This window comes from Plecotus auritus, assembly GCF_963455305.1.
Source record: "Plecotus auritus genome assembly, chromosome: 9".
Classification (NCBI taxonomy): domain Eukaryota; kingdom Metazoa; phylum Chordata; class Mammalia; order Chiroptera; family Vespertilionidae; genus Plecotus; species Plecotus auritus.
The window spans coordinates 135,877,416-135,898,546 of record NC_137783.1 but is presented as its reverse complement, the minus strand read 5'-3'; the positions used below and the strand labels follow the sequence as shown (position 1 = coordinate 135,898,546).

The 21,131-nt window shown below is 57.3% G+C and overlaps 1 protein-coding gene across 1 annotated transcript; it reads left to right on the top strand.

The window, feature by feature from the left end:
- The first annotated feature begins 1,671 nt into the window (after positions 1–1,671).
- Positions 1,672–15,611, top strand: RTN4RL2 (reticulon 4 receptor like 2). Its single transcript, XM_080688211.1, has 3 exons — positions 1,672–1,907; positions 6,721–7,202; positions 14,278–15,611. The coding sequence occupies exons 1-3, from the start codon at positions 1,877–1,879 to the stop codon at positions 15,025–15,027; spliced, it is 1,263 nt and encodes a 420-aa protein (XP_080544337.1). The 5' UTR covers positions 1,672–1,876; the 3' UTR covers positions 15,028–15,611.
- The last annotated feature ends 5,520 nt before the right edge of the window (positions 15,612–21,131 follow it).

The following is a 21,131-nucleotide window of genomic DNA, read 5'->3' as shown; positions in this document are numbered from 1 at the left end:
TCACAGATGGAGACGCACGGAGCCACGACGACCGGAGGGAAGCGACAGAGCCACGGAGAGACGAGAGAGAGACAGAGACAGCGAGTGCACAAAGGGAGGAAATGACAGGGAGGGAGGGCAGAACAGAGACGGAGACTATAAACTATGAATAAGAGGCGGGGTGGGGGGGGGGCGAAAATGAGAAAAACCGAATAAGAACGAGGGAAGAATGAGGCTGTGGATGGAACAGAGAATGAATGGAAAATTAGACCAGCACTTATACAGCGCCGACTGTTTGCCAAGCACTGCGTAGAACTGAGACAGGAGAGGAGGAGCCAGAGAGAGGCGGCGGGGCGAGGGGTTCCTTTTCTTTGTTCCCAGGAGGGACCGTCGGGGTTCCCGCGCTTCCGTGGGCGCCGCTGGGCTGCACGCAGATGGCTCTGACACTGGCCTTTCTAGCCACTCCAGCTGCCCCCGACCCAGGGCCGCGCCTGTTGGCCAGTCCCCTAAGCGACTCCCTCAAAGCCCCCGTGCCTATCCGGCACCGAGATGGCCTCCAAGGGCCGCACGCAGGGCCCGCTGGGCTGGGTCAAGGCCAGGATGTTTGGCATCGCCGCCTTTGTCAGGAAACGGCCGGCTGGTATCTCCCCGAACGCTGCCACGAGGGGCGCGAGATCAGAACGCACCTCTCTTCAAAGGAAAGAAGCAACTCGCGTGAAGCCAACGCTCCCCTGCCCACCCTTGAGCCCTCTCCTGACCCCACGTGGGAGATGGGATGTCCCGTTTAGGACACATCAAACATACACATAAAAATGCGCCTACATGCTCACCCAAATTTGCACCCGCTCACAAATGCATCAGACACGCGGACACATGTCCCCTGGCCACCCATCTCCAAGTTCGCTCGGCCAAGCTCACACAGCCTCACGTTTCCCACCAGCACGGACACGCATGCGGGCGGCACGCAGTGGCTCACCCGTTGGCACACTCACGTGCTCCGCTCTTCCCTGGGCCCATAGAAAGGTAGCGTGTACGCACTCAGAGTCACACCTGCACAGGCGTCCTTGAGCGCGCGTGCACGCTCCCATGCACAAACTCTTGCCTACACTATTTTCCTGTAGTCTCACACCCGGGGCTTGGAGTCCAGGAAAGGAAGGGGAAAGTGGAGCTTGGAGCGCTCCCAGGGGAGAGAAATGTTGGAGGTCTGAACCTTGGCACCAGGGACGCCACGAGGAGGCGGGGAGGGTGACCCAGGAGCCCATCTCCTCCGGAAAAATTGGGAGGGGGGAACTGGACAAGTCCGTGAGGTTCCACACCCTAAAGCGCTCCCCCTGCCCCTCCGCCCCCGGGATTTTTCTGGAAGCGAGGCGCCGCGAAGGCTATCGAACACAGTCCTCCGGGTCCCCCAAGGAGGGGCGGGGTCCGGCATGGAGGGGGCTAGAGAGCCGCTCCCGCCTCCTAGTGGCCAGGAAAGGGTTACGTCGGCAAGCTAGGAAGCGAGGGAGGAGCCAGCGAGTGCGGGAAGGAGTGGGGGTGGTTGGGAAAAGCATCCTCGCTGTCCCCACTCTCCCTCGGCTCGCAGCCGGGGCGCACGGACCGACGGACTCGCGCGCCGCCTGCGCTGCTGGGGAGCACCCTCATCGGGCTTCGACGGCTAGCTCCAGCCCTCCCCACCCCGTCGCGCCCCGCCCCGTCCCGTCGGGGCCGATGGCTCCTCCCGAGGCCCGCAGCCCGGGGGGCGCAGGGTAGAGCGCCGCTGCCCGGTCTCACTGCCCGGGGACTCCCGGGCCCTCCCGGAGCCCCGCGGAGTCCCCGCTGTCCGTCTGGCGGGCTCAGGGAGCGAGTGGGAGAGCCCCCCACCTCCCACCGCCGCCCCCTCTCCGAGCGTCGAGACAAGATGCTGCCCGGGCTCAGGCGCCTGCTGCAAGGTAGGGACCCCTGCCCGCCAGAGGGCGGAGGACGTCCTGGGGAAGGGAGCGGGGCGCCCCCGCCCACAGGGCTGAGGTGGGGCAGTTGCTGGGTGTGGGGGTAGCCTGGCGAGGGGAAAGCCTTAGCCCCGGCCCCGCCCCCAGGGCTGCCGACCGGAGGAGCGCACCCGATCGGAGCCTGGAGCCTGCGGGGATGTGTGGGGAGCTGGTGACAGTGGGGGGACGCAGGGGCCAGGTGGGCCGGGCCCGGAGGGGGGAGGGAAGCTCAGGTTCCGCTGTCCCGGCTCCACCTGCTCCCGGGGACGCTGAGGACTCGGGCCGGCTGGGGAAGCGCCGACTCAGCAACTCCTGTGCTCGGTGCCTCAGCACTTTCCAGTCACCTGAGAGGACGAGGGCTGTGAGTAGGGGGCTGTCTGTGAGCATAGGGGCGCAGAGGAAAATCCAAATGTGCCCCCTGGTAGGACAGATGGTGGGCGCTGGAAAAATATAGTTCCACGGATTGATTGACAGCCAAGGGTGTGGGCCAGAGACTGGGGGTGGGGCGGGGAAGGGGTCGGAGGCAGGCGGATCGAAGGGGGCCATCACGACGCGAGAACGTGGTTAGAGAAGGAGGGAGACAGGGAGGAGGAGGAATAAAGGTCAGAAGGGAAAGGCGTGGAGGGAAGTGGGACCCAGGTTGGGACCGAGGAAGAAGGAAGGAGAAGGTAGACCATGTTAGGGGAGGGGGTGAACAGAAAACTAGGGACAAGCACCCAGAATCTGGGGACAGGGTCATGGGAAAGAGCCTGGGACCCTGGAGACTGCAAGGAAAGGGGAGTGAGAAGATCAGAAACCAGAGGAGGATGGGGATGGTGGACAGAGACGGAGTCTCCGGCACCGGGAGAGGACCGAGGATGGGCGCTAGGGTTGGGAATGGGTAACCATCGAGGAGAGAGGGGCTGGGAGTTGATGCCAGGGTGGGGATGGGAGCTGGAAAGGAAGGAAGGGGAGGAAGAAGAGAAAGGGGTGGAAGAGAGGGATGGGGTGGGGGTGGGGGGTATTGCCAGGGATGAGACAAAGAGGCTTGTGGTAACCACTTCCACGTGGGAAGCCCTCCATTCCCGGAGCGCCTGCCCATCACATCCCTTCTTTCAGGGAGTGGTCGGGGGCTCGGAGCTCAGGGCTTTGGGGGGTGGCCGTGGGGGGAGAGGGAAGGACATTTGCATGGAGTGGCAGCCTCAGAGGGTGGGCACCCTGGCTGGCTCCATGCTGCCATTTATATCTCTGGACCTCACGTCGGATCCTGCCGCCGCCACGGTGACTGCTTATTTTGGGGTGTCACATTCTGGCAGAGTGAGAAGCCGTTTGCAGCAGTCTAAACCTCCGAGGCAGCGTCAGTGCCTCCCAAGGCCCCTGCGTCACCGGCACTGCCACCACCTCCACCCCGCTCCTGGCTCCCACCTCCTAGCCCCTGCCCCCTCAGCATCTGCCCCAGGCCCCAGCCTTTTCCCAGGCTTTTCTGCGTGGAGCTGTTGCTCCTCATCTGGGAGCCTGGGACCCTCCTTCAGAGTCAGAGGCCTTGACTTCCCAGGCCACTCTGCACTGGCCTCTCTGCCTGTGGGCTGGTGCCCTGGGTCCCTCTGCTTCCTGTCACTGGGGCCTCTGAACCAAAGGGTGGCTCCAGGGGTGAGAACGGTGTTCCTGAGCCTTGGTTCTCCAGGGTGATGGCCCAGATTCCTTGACAGTGGTCCCTCAATGAATGGATACTTTTTGGCTCTGGGCACCTCAGCTTTCTGGGATCGATACCATGTTCTGGCCTCTCTCCATCCCTCCTCTGGTCAGTTCTGACCATATTTTCTGGGCACTGGTCATCTCTCCTTGACTCCCAACAGCCTCCCCGCTAGAGCAGCCCTGACCTGGAGCCCAGGAGAGGAAGGTTGCAGAGAGAGCCTGATTCCCTCTTTGCCTTGACCCTGAACAGCCCAACAGACCCAGGATCATGGCTCCCTGTGCACCTGGGCGCAACTTTTGTCCTCCCTTTATCTCAAGGGCAGCGTCTCTGGCACTCAGAGCAGTCTCCTTGGGTGATGTGAGGTCTCCCTTTGGACATGTGCTTGTCCATTCTGGGTCCCACCTGTACCAGCTGCGTGGCCTGAGGCAACTCATTCCATGTTTCTGAGCCTCCCACCTCTCTTCTGCAAACTGGGGCCATTGTATGGATCTCACAGGGCTTATGTTGTATTCTATGTGCGTAAAGACATGTACAAATAGTGTCTGGCACACAGTAGGTGCTTAGTAACAGATGGTTTCTGCCTGTCCCTGCTCTACACACCCCTGCAACATTAGCCATTACCTGCAGACTTTAGAAAAAAGGAGAAAAGAGAGGAAGGGATGAGCAGAGAGGGTGGGGACACTTAGAAGGGGCTTTCCTCAGCCCATAGAGGAGCGGGGAGATGACATGAAGACTTCAAGAAAGGAAGTGAAGGCAGGCTGTCAGATTCGAGTCAGAAGCTGAGCCTTCTCCTCTCAGGCCTCCAGTGGTGTTACCTGGGCAGTAAGAGCTTTGCTCTGATGGCCGCTGAGGTGCCCCCTTCCAGCTCTGATGCCCTGTGCATCCTGCCCCAGTCTTTGCCATGGATTCGCACACTGAGGGCTGGGAGTGGAGCTGTGGTCCTGGAGAGAGAGGAGGCCACAGGCCTGGAGGGAAGGACTGATGGGGAAGAGCCCTGAGAAGCAGGGATGGGGAGAGGACCGTGGTGAGAGGAAAAGGGCAGGGACAGGAGGGCAGAGGAGGGAGAGAAAGGCACAGCTCCCCATTCCCCCCCCCCCTCAGCCCAGGAGCACTCCAGCCAGGCCTAGGGGCAGAGAAACCAGTGCCTCCCACCTCCCCCTCCTCCGAGCCTCCAGTGAGAGCTGCAGCCTGAATTATGGATGAGGCTCCTTGGGTTACAGCTGCTTTGCATGGCGGCGATGGCCAGAAATGGCAACAGAGTCACTGTTACGCAGCAGCTGTCGTGGAGGGGCCCTGCTCAGACTTGGGGAGGTGGGCCATAATGGGAGAGACATGGGGACACGAGGGAGGGTGGGGAAAGAAGGGAGGAGCCCCTTATGTGGGCAAGTGGGGGCCAGGGAGCTGTGGGGAGAGGGATGCTGGCTCCCCCTGAGCTGCTGAGCTCAGCCTCCCGCTGGGAGAGACCCTGGTGCCACACAGTGGCCCCTGACTCTGGAGCGCTCCGGATTGCACATCCTTCCCTCTGTCTCTCCTGGGGTACCAGTCAGCCCTAGAGGCCGGGGGAGAGCAGTCCTCCCTAGGGCTGGCGGCCTTCAGGGCTCACACTCTTGTGAGCTTGTGGATAAGGGGTAGGATTAAGGGATCAGAGAAGGATTTGGCTTTCTCTGGTGTCAAGTCCTTGGGGAAGCGAGCTCAGAGGGTGCCTCTGCCAGGAAGGGAAGTGCCCTGGCCAAGCATGAGGAGATTCCTTTCTGGTCCTTGCCCTGCCAACCACTTTGCTGTGTGACCTTGGGCAAGTCGCCTGCCCTCTCTGAACCCCAGTTGTGACTTCAGTAGAACAAGAGCTTGAACCAGATGGACTGGAGAACCTTTCCAGCTCTGACATCTCCCGTTCTAGCCCCAAATCTCAGCCCTGCTGAAGCCCACTGAGGTTCCCTATCCGCTCCCACATCCCACCCTGCCAGGTTCTGATGAGGGGTGAGAGACATGCTCCTCCCCGCCACGTGGCTCTGAAACACTCAGGAGAAAGTCATCGTGAACTGCCGCACGGAGGAGGGGTGAGAAGGGCCGAGAAACACGGAGGTGGTGTGAACGAATAGCACCGCCGCGCTGTGTCACTGAATGTTACATCACACCCAGCCTACACACGCCTGGGGCCGGCACTCGGCACTCGCACACGCGTGGGGACAGCCCGCACATGCAGGGAGGACCGGGGATGCTCGTGGTGAGCCCCCAAATTGAGGAGCGGGAGCATCACATCGGCATGGGGTTCCCCATCCTTGCTGTGTGTCCCCCACGGGAGGAAGCTCACGGGACATCCATAATGTCTACGCCACTCAAACACCCCAGATCTGCCGCTCTCTGGATAGTGTGCACACGGCTCAGACATAGACATCCACGCGCAGCACCAGACATCACGTGCAGTCATGCACCCCTCAGTCTCCCCCAGGGTCTCTGAACCCCAGGGAGCCCTGGAAATAGGTCCTGGGTCCAAGGCCCACTCTTCCTCCTCTCGGCCTTAGATTCGCAGAGATCTCAATTTAGCCCCAGCCGGTCTCAACTGGGGGCGATTTTGCTCCCCAGGAGGCATTTGGTAATGTCTGGAGACATTTGGTTGTCATAATCAGGGGGAAGGTGTTACTGGCATCTAGTGGGTAGAGGACAGTGATGCTGCTAAACACCCTAAATAGGACACGGTATAGGACCGTCCCCCACAACAAAGAGCGATCGGCTCAACTCTCAATGCGAAAGTTCAGGGGCCTGACAGTTAACACAGTCAAACCCACCGCAGTGACAACAGGAAGGAAAAGACCGCCACTCGCCAAACAGCCTGCAGCACAGCAGTGCTTTCCAGTGTCCTCCCGGCATTTCTTTCTTTCTTTATTATCTGTTAACGTACCAGGGGTCTCAAAAAGTGGACGTGGCCAGGGCTTCTTGCAATTAAGTTGTTTGCACCCAGAACCCTTCCACATAGATGGAAGGCATGCTTCCATTGGGGGAAGTGGGGCTTCTGGCCATGGGGGGAGGTGGGGGGGGCGGGCCCCTGGAGGGCACTCCTGCCCTTGCAGCCTGCTCAGAAAGGCCTGCCCCCTGGCCCCACAGGTCCCGCCTCAGCCTGCCTCCTGCTGCTGCTCCTGGCCCTGCCCCCAGCGGCCCCCAGCTGCCCCATGCTCTGTACCTGCTACTCGTCCCCGCCCACCGTGAGCTGCCAGGCCAACAACTTCTCCTCGGTGCCGCTGTCCCTGCCACCCAGCACCCAGCGCCTCTTCCTCCAGAACAACCTCATCCGCACGCTGCGGCCGGGCACCTTCGGGCCCAACCTGCTCACGCTGTGGCTCTTCTCCAACAACCTCTCCACCATCTACCCGGGCACCTTCCGTCACCTGCAGGCCCTGGAGGAGCTGGACCTCGGTGACAACCGGCACCTGCGCTCTCTGGAGCCTGACACCTTCCAGGGCCTGGAGCGGCTGCAGTCACTGCACCTGTACCGCTGCCAGCTCAGCAGCCTGCCTGCCAACATCTTCCGCGGCCTGGTCAGCCTGCAGTACCTCTACCTCCAGGAGAACAGCCTGCTCCACCTCCAGGTGAGCCACCCACCCATGCGCAGGCCCCTGCACACACCCTCCTGCTTTCCCCTCACTCCTCTGCCCCTGTGTGTGTCCCTTCGCTCTCCCCAGCCCACCCTTCCTGCCTCAGCATCTCAGCATCCCCCTCCATGTCTGTCCCTTTTCTAAGTGTGTCCCTCTCACTTTCTCCAGGGGCTTTTCTCCATTTGGTCTGTCTGTCTGTCTGTCTGTCTATGCCTGTTCGGTTCCCTTGCTGCCCCTCTCTCTCACTCCCTTATCCCCCCCACCACCACCACTGTGTGTCCCCTTCTGCCTCTGCCTGTCTTGTCTGTCTATCCCGCTCTGTCCCTCTCTGCCTCTCTCACTGACTTGCCTCCCCCATCTGTCTTCTGGTCTTCTGTCTGTCTCCCTTCACACACCCACTCCACGCGCACCCCATGTCTGGTTGATGTGTCTTTCTGTGATCTCTCCTTTCCCCTTCATTTGCCTTCGGGGGCTCTATCTCTCCCCAGGCACCAGGCCTGAAGGCCTCTGTGTCTGCTTTCTCCCCACCCCACCCCTTCCCACTGCCGCTGGTGTCGCAGAGAAGGTCCCACCTCTCTGGAGCACACTAGCTAATGGGACAAGGAGAACCCTACCCTTTCTAGATCCCCATCCCCAACCTGCTGTCTCAATGAAAGGGAAGAAGGAAAAAAAAAAAAGGGTAAAGAGCTGTTAAGTAGCTGGAAGACGGATGCTCTGAAAACGGAAGGAATAACAGTAATTGCTATTTATTGTTATTATTATTGATCTAAATATTGTTTATTGTTGTTATTAAGCTGACTGTCTGACAGTCAAATCCTCCCATTCTATTTCCCCAGGAAGCAATAACACACCCTCCAAACCACCCTCCCTGGGCTCCACAGCCTCAGGCTGGAAGGGGGCTGGAATATCCAAACCCTCCCTTCCCCCACATAGATGAAGGCATGCCTCCTCCCACCCGGGGTGGTGCTGATTTGAAAATCAGGTCAAGGCTTATGCTGATAAAGATAGTAACAATGGCAATAATAATTTAACAAACATGTATTGTGCACCCACTATGTGCAAGGCACTGAGAATACAGCAGTTAACAAAACAGACAAAGCCCCCTGCCTTCACCGAGATAGCACTCTACATGGTGGAGAAAGACAGAAGTGAAATATAGAGATAAGAGACACAAGTGTAGCCCCCCCTCTTATCTATGGGAGATCCGGTCCAAGACCCCATGGATGCCTGAAATCTCAGATAGTAATGGAACCTTATATGTGCTATGTACATACACACCTATGATAAAGTTAGTTTATAAAATAGGCACAAAAAGAGATTAACAACAATAACTAATAATAAAACAGGACAAGTATAACAATATACTGTAATAAAAGTTATGTGGATGGCTTTGGGGCCATAACGAAGTAAAATAGAGGACTTAAACACAGGCACTGTGGGACCACCACACTTGATCTGACAACTCAGGTGGCTACTAAGTGTCTAACAGGCAGGGAGCGTACGCAGCATGGAGACACTGGACAAAGGGATGATTCACATCTGGGTGGGATGGCTTCGAGATTTCTCCACACTGAATAGAACAGCATGCAATTTAAAACTTATGAATTGTTTATTTCTGGAATTTCCTATTTAATCTTTTTGGACCATGGTTAACTGCAGGTAACTGAAACCATGGAAAGCAAAACCGTGAAGGGGTGGGGGGGACTGCTGTACACAGTATGTTGGAAAACTATGTCGTGTTATTATGATTGCATCAATCATGATAATAGTACCCACTACCACTTAGTGGGCACGCTCTGTATTGGGTGCTAGGCTAAGGCCTTTATGGGTATCAACTCTGCCATTTACAAGTGTGTGACATTTTTAAATCCCCCTGAGCCTCAGTTTTTCCATTTGTAAATTGGGGGTAGCACCAGCCCATCTCCTAGGGATTTCGTAAGTGTAAGTGCATGAATAATTCGTAGAGCACTTAGAATAGTGTTTGGCATGCGATAAGCACTATACAAATGCCTGTTAAAATACTATTTAAAAAGAGGCAAGCCTCATTTAACATTGATCTCAGTGAAATGGCCCATCTTGGACCTCATCTTGGAGATTTGGGCCAACTTCATGGGTGATGCCCAGGCCAAGGGTGGATCCTAGAAAACTCCCTCTTTTCTTTCCTTCCTACATTTACCTAGCACCTCCCAGTTTCCAACGCATGTTCAGCCACCTCATTTCATTTCCACAGCCCTGTCAGGAGATGCTCACACCTCCCCACAGATGAGAAAACTGAAGCCCAGGGTCCCAAGACTTTGTAGATGTAAGGCCTCTTCACATGAAGTCTCTTAAACCATTGCCCATATGACTGGGGGCTCACATGTTCTCAGCAGCACGTTTAACCTCACAAAAGCCTGGCAATAGAGACAGCTGGGGTCAGAGGGCCTGAGTTGGAATCCCTGCTCTGTTGTTTCCTGACTTATTTAACTTAAGGCACGATGCCTCTCCTCTCTGAGCCTCAGTTTCCTCATCTTTAAAGTGGAAATAATAAAAAGCATCCTCTCCACAAAGAATGGCTGTGCAGAGTAAATGAGTTTGTAGATACAGCACACAGTTCAGTGCTGAATAAATCCTGTCATTAGAACTGGTCCTCCATTGACTCTCTGAACTGGGAAGTTGGTTCTACACACCCCTGGCATGAATGGTATGGCATCTTCACACCAGGTCCTTTATTGAGAAAGAAAGAGTCAGCCTCTGCCTGTGAACTGCCTGGAGGAACTAGGCTGGGAGATGCCACCGGTGGGGGAGGAAATGTGGGCTGGGGTGATGTCCACAGAACGCAGGTGTGACCTGAGACAGGGCTGGGCCTGCCCCCAGAGGGGAGCTTTGGAGGAGGCAAGGGGACCACAGCTTGTAATGGTTAGGAAGGTGGAAATGGAAATGGGGTGGGCTGGAGGTTTTCACAGACTGTCTTTTGTGTGCCAGGTACTGTGCCACGTGAGTTCATTCATCAACAGATATGTATTGAGTGCCTACTGCATGCCGGGCAGTGTTCTGGGTGCCAGGGACTCAGGGGTGAACAAAAACAGTCTCTCTGCTCTCCTGGAGTGTATTTCCTACTCGAATGGAACCAGAATCTTTCACTCATTACAGCAGCCTGCGTGGTGTATAAGAGCAGTCTTTGTACTCAGGCACATCTGAGTTTGAATGCCAGCCCCACCTCCACTTTGCTCTGTGGCTTTGGACAAGTTACCTCACCACTTTAAGCCTGCATGGCCCCATCTGTAACATGGGGAAAATGCCCTGTGCCTCAGGGTTTATTGTGAGGGTTCAAGGAGATGCTACCTGAAGAGGGCTCAGCAATGTGTCTCATTCAGAGTAAGTGTAACCGGACAACCAATGGGTCCAGGCCACCTGTCACTACTTGAGCCAATTAAGCAGAGACAGGGTCGAATCCTTTAGGAGCATTTATTCCAATAATGCCGGCAGTGTGGGAGAGGGGCAGGTCATCCACAAAAATCTGCTCTCCCCTCCCCCTAAGCCATCTGCTTATATTGGGCAGAAGGGCAAAGATTATGTGGGAAAGAAAGAATTACGGGTCTGGGAAAGTAGGCAAGGTACAATGGTTACAGGTTACAGGCAGCGCGGGCTTGGACAGGGGGGGTAGGGGAATTGTAAAGGGCGGGCATCTCCAGGACCAGATTGTTTCAGCCATGAGGCTGTAGGCAGCTCTTGGGAAAGGAGGATGGACTTCCTTTGTTAGTTCCCATGTCACAGGGTGTGCAACTGTCAGCCAGGTGAGAATGTGCTTTCTCTAATCAGAACAGAACAATCACGGCTAACAAGGCATGATTAATATTTCTCATAATTATAGCTAGCCCCCAATATTCTATTTCTGCCCCTAACATAAGCATCATTTCCCCCATTTAACAGCTAAGGACACTGAGGCTCAGTGAAGTTAAGGCACCAGCCCAAGGTCACCCAACTAGCAAAGGCTCAGCCTAGAATTGGCGCAGGTCTATCTGACTCAAGTGTAGCCGTTCAGAATCCTGTCTCCACATTCTACTACATATTAGCTGTTGAAACCTAGGCTTGCCCTCTCCCAGCCTCCCTTTCCTAATCTCTGAAAGGGGAGATAATAACATCTGCTTCATGGGGTTGTGATGATCAGGTTGCTACAGGAGACGTGTGTAGCACAGAGCTCGGCCCATAGTTAAAGCTCAGTAAGTCACCTGCTTGCCTATGCTGACGCAGACCATGACAATGACACCAGGCATAGATTGGTGATCTGGGGGAGCGGGGGTGCCCCTGGCATAGAGTAGGCACTCGATACAGCTTTGTTGAATGAATGAGGTACATTCCAGGATTCACTCACTCATAAATATCAGATGAGGATGGATCTTAATGATCAACTATCTCAAGTCCCTTGTTTCACAGATACTAGTAAAAAACTGAGACTCGGAGAGGTACCTGGAGCTGCCCAAGGTCACACAGCTCAGCCACTGGTGCCAAAGACTGGAGCTTGGGAGGGTTGGAAGGAGGCAAGGTTAAGAACAGGATGCTGTCCAGAGAAGGGGGGCAGGGATGCTGCGTTGAGATTCCATATGGATGTAGAGAGCTGTGAACTGGCTGGGGGAGGTGAGGGAAATGTGGTTTTGGAAATGGAAGAAGATGACTTTAGCAGCCACTCTCAGCCCAGAGGGAGGGGGCGATGGGGGGGGGTAGTGGGGGAGGGCGAGGGCTGTGAAAGTCAAGAGCTTATTAATGCACAGAGAAGGTTTTAACAGTGGAGAGAGGACTGGATTTGAGAGCTGCAGCCCAGGAAGCGGCAGCGGGATTTGGCAACAGCTTGGATGGGGGGAGGGGAAATGGACCCCCAAGCTGAGGTTCAGAGAGGGAAGGGGCAGGACTTTTGCAGAGGGAAAGGCGGGGAGGAGAGGAGGGTAGAATCAAGGAATTTTGTAGCCCAAAAATTGGGGCTGTGGGCCAAAGGCGCCTGAATTCCCTAGGGGCTCTGAACCTTTGATCTTCTCTTCCTAACCCTCCCAAGCCAAACTCCATTACCTGTGCTCCCTCAACGCCCCCACCCCCAACTAATCCTCTCACAGGTATCTTGGAGGGTGTCCCACTCTTAATGACACCCATAAAAAAGAGAACCCCTAGCTAGGTGTTTGAATAGAAGGGACTCAGAGCCCACTCTCAGGGTGAACCGGAAAGAGGACAAGGGTACCAAGCCAAATTGGGCCCAACCAAGGCCACGAGGTCCAGGGAGCCCGCTGGAGACCTGAACTGAGCATGGGGGTGGCACAGGGAGTGGAGAATGCTGGTGTCAGAGGCAGCCGAGAAGGTTGAGGGGGACGGATCTCAATGTGGCCAAGAGGAGGGTTCTTGGCAGGCTCAGTTCCTGTAGCGGAGAGGGCGGAAGCCAGATGGGAGGGGGCGAGAACACGCAGGAGCACAGGAAGGTGGAGGCTGTGGGTGTGGGCTGGGAGTCAATGCCCTGCCCCCACCTGAGAGCCTTTGACCAGACTCCTGCGTGGGGTAGGGGAGTCATCCCCCCAGACAGGGAAGGGTGGGAGAGCCACCGTGGGGAAACAGGTCCCCCAGGGCGTGCTGGCTTGAGCATAGAGGATGCCTGTGTCCCTAGGAACCAAACCTCCTGGGCCTGCTGACCACAGTGATGTCCTGCATCACTGAGGGAGGGCCTCAGTCCTGGGTCTCTGGTCCCCTTTGGCAAACTCTCCATCTCTCTGGGCCTCAGTGTTCTTCTCTGTAAAAAGTGGGCTGGGCTGGTAGATCCTGGAGCTGATCATCACCTTAGTGAGCTGGTTAAAATGCAGAATCCAGCCCCTGGACCCTCCCATCCATGAAGCATATCCACTCCCCCACGCCCACACCCCCCTTCATTCTGAACCACAGTCCAAGATGAGCATGGCCTGATTTGGGCACTGCCCAGCCCCAGACAAGTGGGACAGCCCTTCTAAGCGGGCAGTGATGTAAGACATCAGGCAGCAGCCTTCTTTCCCCTCCCTGGCTGCCTTTGGGGGTGGGGGAGAGCTGACATCTGGTCCCCTTAATATCTTAGCCTAGTGGCAGGACTTTGGGACTCGGGGGAGCTCCTCAGTTATCTAACTGAGCCCCTATGGTCGTAATAACCATCATTTCTTGAGGGTGGTGGAGGTCCCCACCAGGTCCTTATAGCATGATCTCATCTAACCCTCCCCCAGCCTGCTGAGTATTCTCCAAGTTATACAGACTGAGGAAAAGAGACTCTAGGAGGCTAAATAACTTGCCCAAAGTAACGCAGCTGGGAAGAGGGCAAGCTGAATGGGCACCAGGGGCTGTGACTCCTGAGCCTGTGGGCTTCATCATTGGACTGGACACTGGTGTGCCAGGCACTGTGCCCGGCACGTCACCATCTGATCTTTATTGGATCGTCTTCTTTAATCCTCAGAACAAGCCCAGGAGGAGGTACACTCATCCCCATTTCATCGATGAGGCAACAGGCTTAGGGAGATTACTGGCTTGGCCAAGTTAAAGATAATGGCCAACTCCTAGAATGCCTTCCACATGGAAAGCTTGTTCTAAGCACCTTAACACATGTTGCTTCACTTAATCTCCACATCTTACAGATGAAGAAACGGAGGCATAGAGATACTGTGATTTGCCCAAGGTGGCACAGTCAGCTATGATAGATCCAGGGTTTGAAGTCAGGAAATCAGGCTCCTCCGTCTGCACGCTGAATGAGTATCTTCTTCTCCACGTGTGGTCCCCTGACCAGCAGAGGCAGCACCTCCTGGGAACTTGTAGACAGGCAGATTCTCGGGCCCCACCTGCTAAATCACAAACTCAGGGCAGCGCTTCGGGATCCCCAGGGATTCGGATGGTCCCTCAAGTTTAAGAACCACTGGCCTCAATTATATCACCTTTTCCACATTAACCTCTAACAAGGTTAGAGGAGGGAGGATTCAAACCCAGGACTCCGAAAGGAAAAGTCAAATTGTATCCCACGGTGCTCCCCACCTCCGGGCCCTGGGGGAGAAATCTCCACCTGTCTCAGGACCTCTCTCTTCTCCACCCCTCCTCCCAGGATGACCTGTTCGCGGACCTGGCCAACCTGAGCCACCTCTTCCTGCACGGGAACCGCCTGCGGCTGCTGACGGAGCACGTGTTCCGCGGCCTGGGCGGCCTGGACCGGCTGCTGCTGCACGGGAACCGGCTGCAGGGCGTGCACCGCGCGGCCTTCCGCGGCCTCAGCCGCCTCACCATCCTCTACCTGTTCAACAACAGCCTGGCCTCGCTGCCCGGCGAGGCGCTGGCCGACCTGCCGGCGCTCGAGTTCCTGCGGCTCAACGCCAACCCCTGGGCGTGCGACTGCCGCGCGCGGCCGCTCTGGGCCTGGTTCCAGCGCGCGCGCGTGTCCAGCTCCGACGTGACCTGCGCCACCCCCCCGGAGCGCCAGGGCCGGGACCTGCGCGCGCTCCGCGAGGCCGACTTCCAGGCCTGCCCGCCCGCGGCGCCCACACGGCCCGGCAGTCGCGCCCGCGGCAACAGCTCCTCCAACCACCTGTACGGGGTGGCCGAGGCCGGGGCGCCCCCCGCCGACCCCTCCACCCTCTATCGAGACCTGCCCGCCGAAGACCCGCGGGGGCGCCAGGGCGGGGACGCGCCCACCGAGGACGACTACTGGGGGGGCTACGGGGGCGAGGACCAGCGTGGGGAGCAGACGTGCCCTGGCGCAGCCTGCCAGGCGGCCCCGGACTCCCGCGGCCCCGCGCTCTCGGCCGGGCTCCCCACCCCTCTGCTTTGCCTCCTGCTCCTGGCGCCCCAGCACCTCTGACTGCGGTGCTGGGACTGCAGAGGCCGGGCTGGCCCCCAGTTGCAGCTCTGGCCCAATCCCCGCCCCTGGCCTTGCTGCCTCCCTCTCCCTTCTCTGCTCCGCCCTCCTCTGGGACCAGGCCGCCTCTCCCTGCCTCCTGGGATGCTGGCTTAAGACTATCCCAAGAGGCTGTGTCGGGTGGCTCAGCCCGATTCTCCCCAACTCTGGCCATTAACTCGGCCCCATCCCAGGGTGGGGTGGGGCATCCCAGGCAGGCGCTGACCCCTTCTCGCAATGCCCACCGCGGACTCGAGAGGAACCTTTGTCTGCAAAGCATCTTCCACCAGCAGAGCCTTCAGAAGCTCCGGAAGGGAGCCCCCCAGGAGCCCTGCGGAGGGATGCACAGTGGGGCCAGGCTGACCCTGGGCCCCTGCTTCTCTAGCCCCTCTCAGTCTCCCGACACGGGAGGAATACTTTTCTCCTACGTCTACCGGGACACTTTTTAGGGTGCCTGGAGAGAACTTTCCTCTCCACCGTGGCCCCTGTGTGGTGAAGATCAACAGAAGTTGTTTGGGGGGGAAATTTATTAAAAATTCTATTATTTTATCTCCTTCTGTAAGGTTTGTTGGCTCGGGACCTCAAAAGTGGGAGGAGGGCGAGGAACCACCAGGATTTCAGGGCCAGGAGGATTAGAGAAAGGGGGGCCCACTGTGCCCCTGAAGAGCTTCTTGCTCCCCCTAGGAGAAGAGGCTGCCCCTGAGGAAGAGGGGTGTGGCCTGGAGTCCCAGGCAGGCCAAGATGGGGGCTGACCGCGCCTCGGCTCCCCATTTGTCCAGGAGAAGTGGCTCCAGCCAACCCCAAGGAGCTAAGCCTGGGCAAGGCCTCCAGCCTGGCTGACTCCCTCCCAGTTCCCACCTTCTCCTTGCAAGGAGGAATCAGCCATCCATGGTCACAGCCAGCCCAAACATGGCTTTGAGCAAATCCGAAAGAGACACCTCTTCTGCGGGGGAATCCAGCCCCACACCAGACCAAACACTCAGCAAGCAGAGCCTCAGGCTGGATTTCAGCTCCCACGTGCCCCTCCGCTGCGTGCCTGTGCGCAGTGCACAGCCTGCACACTGGTACACAGCCCTGCAGCCAGCCCGTCCCTGGCTCCTGCGATGGACCGTATCAGAGAACCAGTTCTCCAGGTTCCAGGAGAAACCAAGGGGCTGGGTGACCAGAGAGACAAGAATCCTATGTTGGGGTGCCTTGCTGGCTTGAAGCATGATCAGAAGCTTCATCTGCCCAATGTGGGGAGGAGAGGCTGGAGTAAGGGAAGAGCCTGGGCTAAGAAGGACCCGTGATGGAGGTGAGACTCATCAGACAGAAGCATGAGGAGATAGATGTTCGATGGTTTAAATTGAGGGTTAAGAGTCTAACTTAGGAAGTGGGAATGGAAAGAGAGGACCTGGATGCCAGTGTTCATGTAGGAAGAATGCTGAGATTCTGTGACTCTGGCCAGGCAAGTCAGAAGGAAGATGAGATGAGACGAGGTGGCAGAAACAGGAAGGGGTCAACATCTAAGGCCTGAGGCAGGTGGACTTAGGGAAAGGGTGTGGGACGGGGGGTGAGGGTAATGAGAGCAACCAGCTAGTCAGGAAGCAGGGGGTCTCTGAGGCTGGGGTCTCACAGGGGCCTGTGTCAGGCTGGCTTTACAGAGGCTAATGTTGGAGGGGAGGGGGATGCAGCCAGGCAAGAGCTCTGATGGAGGAGGGGCTGCCAGGGCCTGGGCAGGGGGAGGGAGGATGCTGGTAAATCAGCAGCAGGCTGTCCAGGTCACAGAATTATCGTTGTGAAATATTCATGGGCCTTCGGTCCAGATGCTATTTCAGAACAGTGAAAGCAAGAGGAGTGTGTGAGCCTCAGGAAGAAGCCTACAGTGATGCCACTTTCCCCACCCTCACCCCCACCAGCCCAGACAGATCAACGGATGTCCATCACGTGCACTCCCACGCTCGCACGCTCTCTCACACACATTCCCACAAAGCGGAGCTACAGAACATGTGCAGGCATGCCAACACCCACGGGTCCCACAAAGGGCAGATGCACCCCCAATACTGACATGCACACAGCCGCTCAAACAGGACCCCACACAGAGACCACCCACAGAGGTCTCACACACACAGACCCCCAGCCTCTCCAAACCTCCCAGATTCACTACCTTCACACACCCTGAAATGGGAGGGACTATGACGGCCATCCAGTCCAATGCTCTGATGGGGAAACTGAGGCCCAGAGAGAAGGGACTTGTCCAAGACTCCCAACATAAAAGAAACAACACTTATTCACCTCCCCCATTCTGTGGGTGTACCCACATTCTGTGTTCTCCTGCCTTCCTAACACCCAGCCTAAATGTAGTTATCTCCTCCCTTCTCTAATCTCTTATATCTACTCACCCGGTCCCTCTCCAGCCCCAGTCCATCCCTTCCCTTCCATTCTCCCTGCCACCTCCCTGCTCCATCTCTTCATTACCTCATGCCTAGAAATGCAGGAGAAAATAGCACCAACCTCCTCTCCAGTTTTCCTACATTCAGTCTCTCTCTCCCTCCCACCAGCCTGCCCATGGTGGCCAGATTCAGGCTCACTGAAATGTGCATTATGTCCCTGTGTCACTCAGGAACCTACAATGACTCCCTAATACCTACAGGTTAAAGGTAAAACACCTTACTTAGCAAAGCATCAAGGATCCTTCGGAGTCTGGTACCAGTAGCCTTTCTAGTTTTGTCTCATGGCCATGTCCCAAACCTCCACTCCAGCTAGAATGATTGCATCATGTTGGCCATCAATTATCATGCACTTGAAACCTATAACTGACCTTGAACTCCCCCTTAGGTCCCTCAAACTCCCCCAAACGAGGAACCCTCTCTCACTCTCCTCGGGTGCCGACTCCAAAGCCCTTCCCCAAGGCCAAAGCTGCATCTCTCTAACCTTATCCATAGGGATTCTTTCACTGTCCTTCAAAGCTGCAGGTACAGGCTCAGGCTCAGGCTGCCTCCAAGCAGATGGCTGCCTCCTACTGGCCACTGGGGAGTCACAGCCAGGCTTCAGGGTCCTAAACTGAGAGTGAGCATCCATCTATCTGGGGAGAGGAATAGAAGGCCGCCAGATGACAAGGTTTATAAGCCCTTAAGCCTCTAAGGTTCTTACACTAGGAGTGGGAGCAGGGTTCTCCGTGCTGCTTTCTGAGCTGCTGGATCCTGAGTTTAGTCCATAATCCATAAGAGAACCCCTCTCCTGTGGAATACAAAGACTTGGGGCTCCCAGGACCCTGCTGAAGGGAAATTCGCCCACCAGGCTCTGAGAGACCACAATGCCAGGGACAGTCCAGGTGGCAGGCCCAAGGTCCAGCTGGGGTCAAGTTTCTACATGAATTTTTAATGCTTCCAGCCAGACCTGTCAGATGTTCCGAAACCTGAGCATCTCCTTTCATCTCTGGACACGATGCCCTTCCCAATCCAATGCCCCTGGGGGAGGGGCAGGAGGGCAGGTCTGGGACAGCTACCCAGCAGCCTCTGGAGACAGGATTCTGGGCAAGCAAAAGGGTGAATAACCTAGTTATTCTCCCACTTACTGTGTGACCTTGGGGGAGTTACTTAACCACTCTGAACATCCCTTGTGTTTTCTGTTTTCTTTTTCTCTTTTGTAATTTGTAACCTGGGAGCAATAGTGCCTGTCTAAACTGGGTTGCTGTGTTAAGTAAGTGTATAGCCCATGGAAAGGTGACCTACATGTTCGCTGTTATTATCTTTCCTCCTGCCTCCCTCCTTCTGTTTTTTTCCAACCCCAGGGTGCCTCTACCTCTTTCCTTTGGCGATGGGGACTTTGGTTGGCTCTGCCATTCCCGGCTAAGATCCAAACTGCCCACCCCAGGACGCTTTGGCCTTTCTAGAAACTTTGGGTGAGGAGGAGGAAGGGAAGAGAAGTGAGGCAAGGCTGGTGGGGTGAGAGGAAGATGGAGAAGCGAAGGCCGAGGGGAGGGAAGCAGGCAGCAGACAGTGGAAGGGTAAGACCCTGATCAAAGAAACAAGAGCACTCTCTCTCCTCCTCTTCTTCCTCCTCCTCCCTTCCTTCCCTCCTTCCTGGCAACTTCTCCACACCTGGTCCTATCAGACTGGGAGCAGAATGGCCACACTGAGCAGAGGTGAGGTCAGGAGCATGGAGGAAGGAGGGGAGAGGCGGGCAGGGCTGTTGAAGGAAGTATGCTGAGTCTTTCCAGCCCACGGGTTCCCTGCACCATGTTTCTAAGCCTCAGAATCTACGGGCTTTTACATCACACTTGGGTCGGAAGCTGCTAAATGCAGATTCCTGAGCCCTCAGACCCGCCCAGTCAGATCTCTAAGGGGCCCTGGAATCTGCATTTCAGCACGTGGGGTGGGTTCCTGAAGCACTCTAAAGGTTGAGAAACATTTCCTTAAATGTGGGTGGTCGGTGGGGGTGGGGTGTAGACCGGAGAAGGCAAAGGAAGAAATGTTAGATCCCGCCCCCTCCACGCAGACTTGATGGGAGTTACAGACAAGGCTCCTGCTTGGAGAGGGTGATGCCAGCGATGGGGAGCAGAGGGCACGGAGACAGAGGGGGAATGGGGGACTCAGAGAAGGTGACACCCAGAGTAAGCAGCCGCAGAGGAAACAGACTTGTGGGGGTTTCCCCCCGCCCGCCACCCTCCTGACGGTCTGAGAGACTGAACTTCTGGTCCGGGATGCGGAGACCCTGGAAGAGGAGTGTCAGGGAGGACACCTCCCAACTCCAAGGACCAGCGCCCTCGCAGAGGTGTGATGCGCACGGATACCCGGATACACACCTGCCACTCTCCGGCCAGAGCCCTCCAGTCCTCCCCTCGGAGCTGGCTCGGGTCCAGCGCCGTCTGACCTCCCTCCCCCTCCCCTCAACCCCGTCCCAGCTCATCTGCATAAAGTTCCAATTAACACTCTTTCCGACAGCTATTTAAGATCCCTGAACACTCTCCAAGCTCGGGAGCCCTCTGCCCGCCGCCCCCTCGCCCCCCGGAGTGCGGCCCCATTAACCCGCACAACCGGGGCAGCTCCCAGAGCCTTGACCCCGCCGGCCTGGCCAGCGCCGGGCTGGCGGGGGAGGGGGCGCTCAGGGAGTCGGGGGCGCGCCCGGGGCGGGCGATTGCGCGGCAGGGTCTGTCGCAGGCCAGAGGCCAAGGCACCCCAGAGAAAAAGACAGGCGCTGCCCCCTCCCTCTTTCTGGGAAGCGATGGGGAGGGGGCTTCTCCTGGGAGACTCGGGGCGTCGAAATTCTTGGTTCCTCATCCGCCGGCCCCCGCACCCCTCCTCCTCCCGCCACGTACCCTCTCCCCTCCCAGCCATCTGTTCCACTCGGCAGCGCAGCGACAAACACGGCTCCCGCTCGCTTCCGCCCCTGCCCAGCCCCCTCCCCAAGCTCCCACCCCGTTCGGAAGAGTGAGAAGACACCCTCCCCCGGAGGCCGAGGTTTCTGCGGGCACCGCCCACCGGGCCCCGAGCCACAGCCCAGCAGGGACCAGCGCCGAGATCCCCTCCTTCTGTCTCCAGGGCCGGAGGGCTGGAGGTCCCGCTTGAAAAGGTGGGGATCGGGTAGGGCGTGGGGAGATCTCGAAGGAGGGCAGAGCAAGCCAGGGTAGGGGCTGAAGGTCAAGACCCAGGGGAGCAGACTCCTGGGCAGCGCGTGCGTGTGCAAGCGCGCGGGGTTCCCTTCCGGGCTCGCCTCCCCCTGCCACCCCTCCCCACGCTCCCCCACCTCGTCCCAGTTGCAGCCACGCAGCGCCGCCTGCTGGGCACACCGCGTACCCGCGCACACGCTGGGTTCCTTGGCCGCCCCTACCCGGGATCCCACTGCCATTCACCACTGGCCATCAGTCTCCACCAGCCAACCAACACCCGAGCTCAGAAAGTCAAGGTCCGGGACAGAAAGTGTAGTGACACCCGGACAGATACTCTGGCAACCCACCCAACCCATTGGTGGGTGCCATCCGATTCTGATTTGGTATTTTGCCAAAAAGGCAGTGTCAGAATCCAGGAGACTGGGCTGGGATCTGCTGTGTGACTTTGCCAAGTCTCCAGACCCCTCTGGACATGTTT

Coding starts and splice junctions, on each gene's coding strand:
- RTN4RL2 (XM_080688211.1), top strand. CDS start 1,877: ATGCTGCCCGGGCTCAGGCGCCTGCTGCAAG. Junction 1,908..6,720: donor GCTCAGGCGCCTGCTGCAAG/GTAGGGACCCCT, acceptor CTGGCCCCACAG/GTCCCGCCTCAGCCTGCCTC. Junction 7,203..14,277: donor ACAGCCTGCTCCACCTCCAG/GTGAGCCACCCA, acceptor CCCTCCTCCCAG/GATGACCTGTTCGCGGACCT.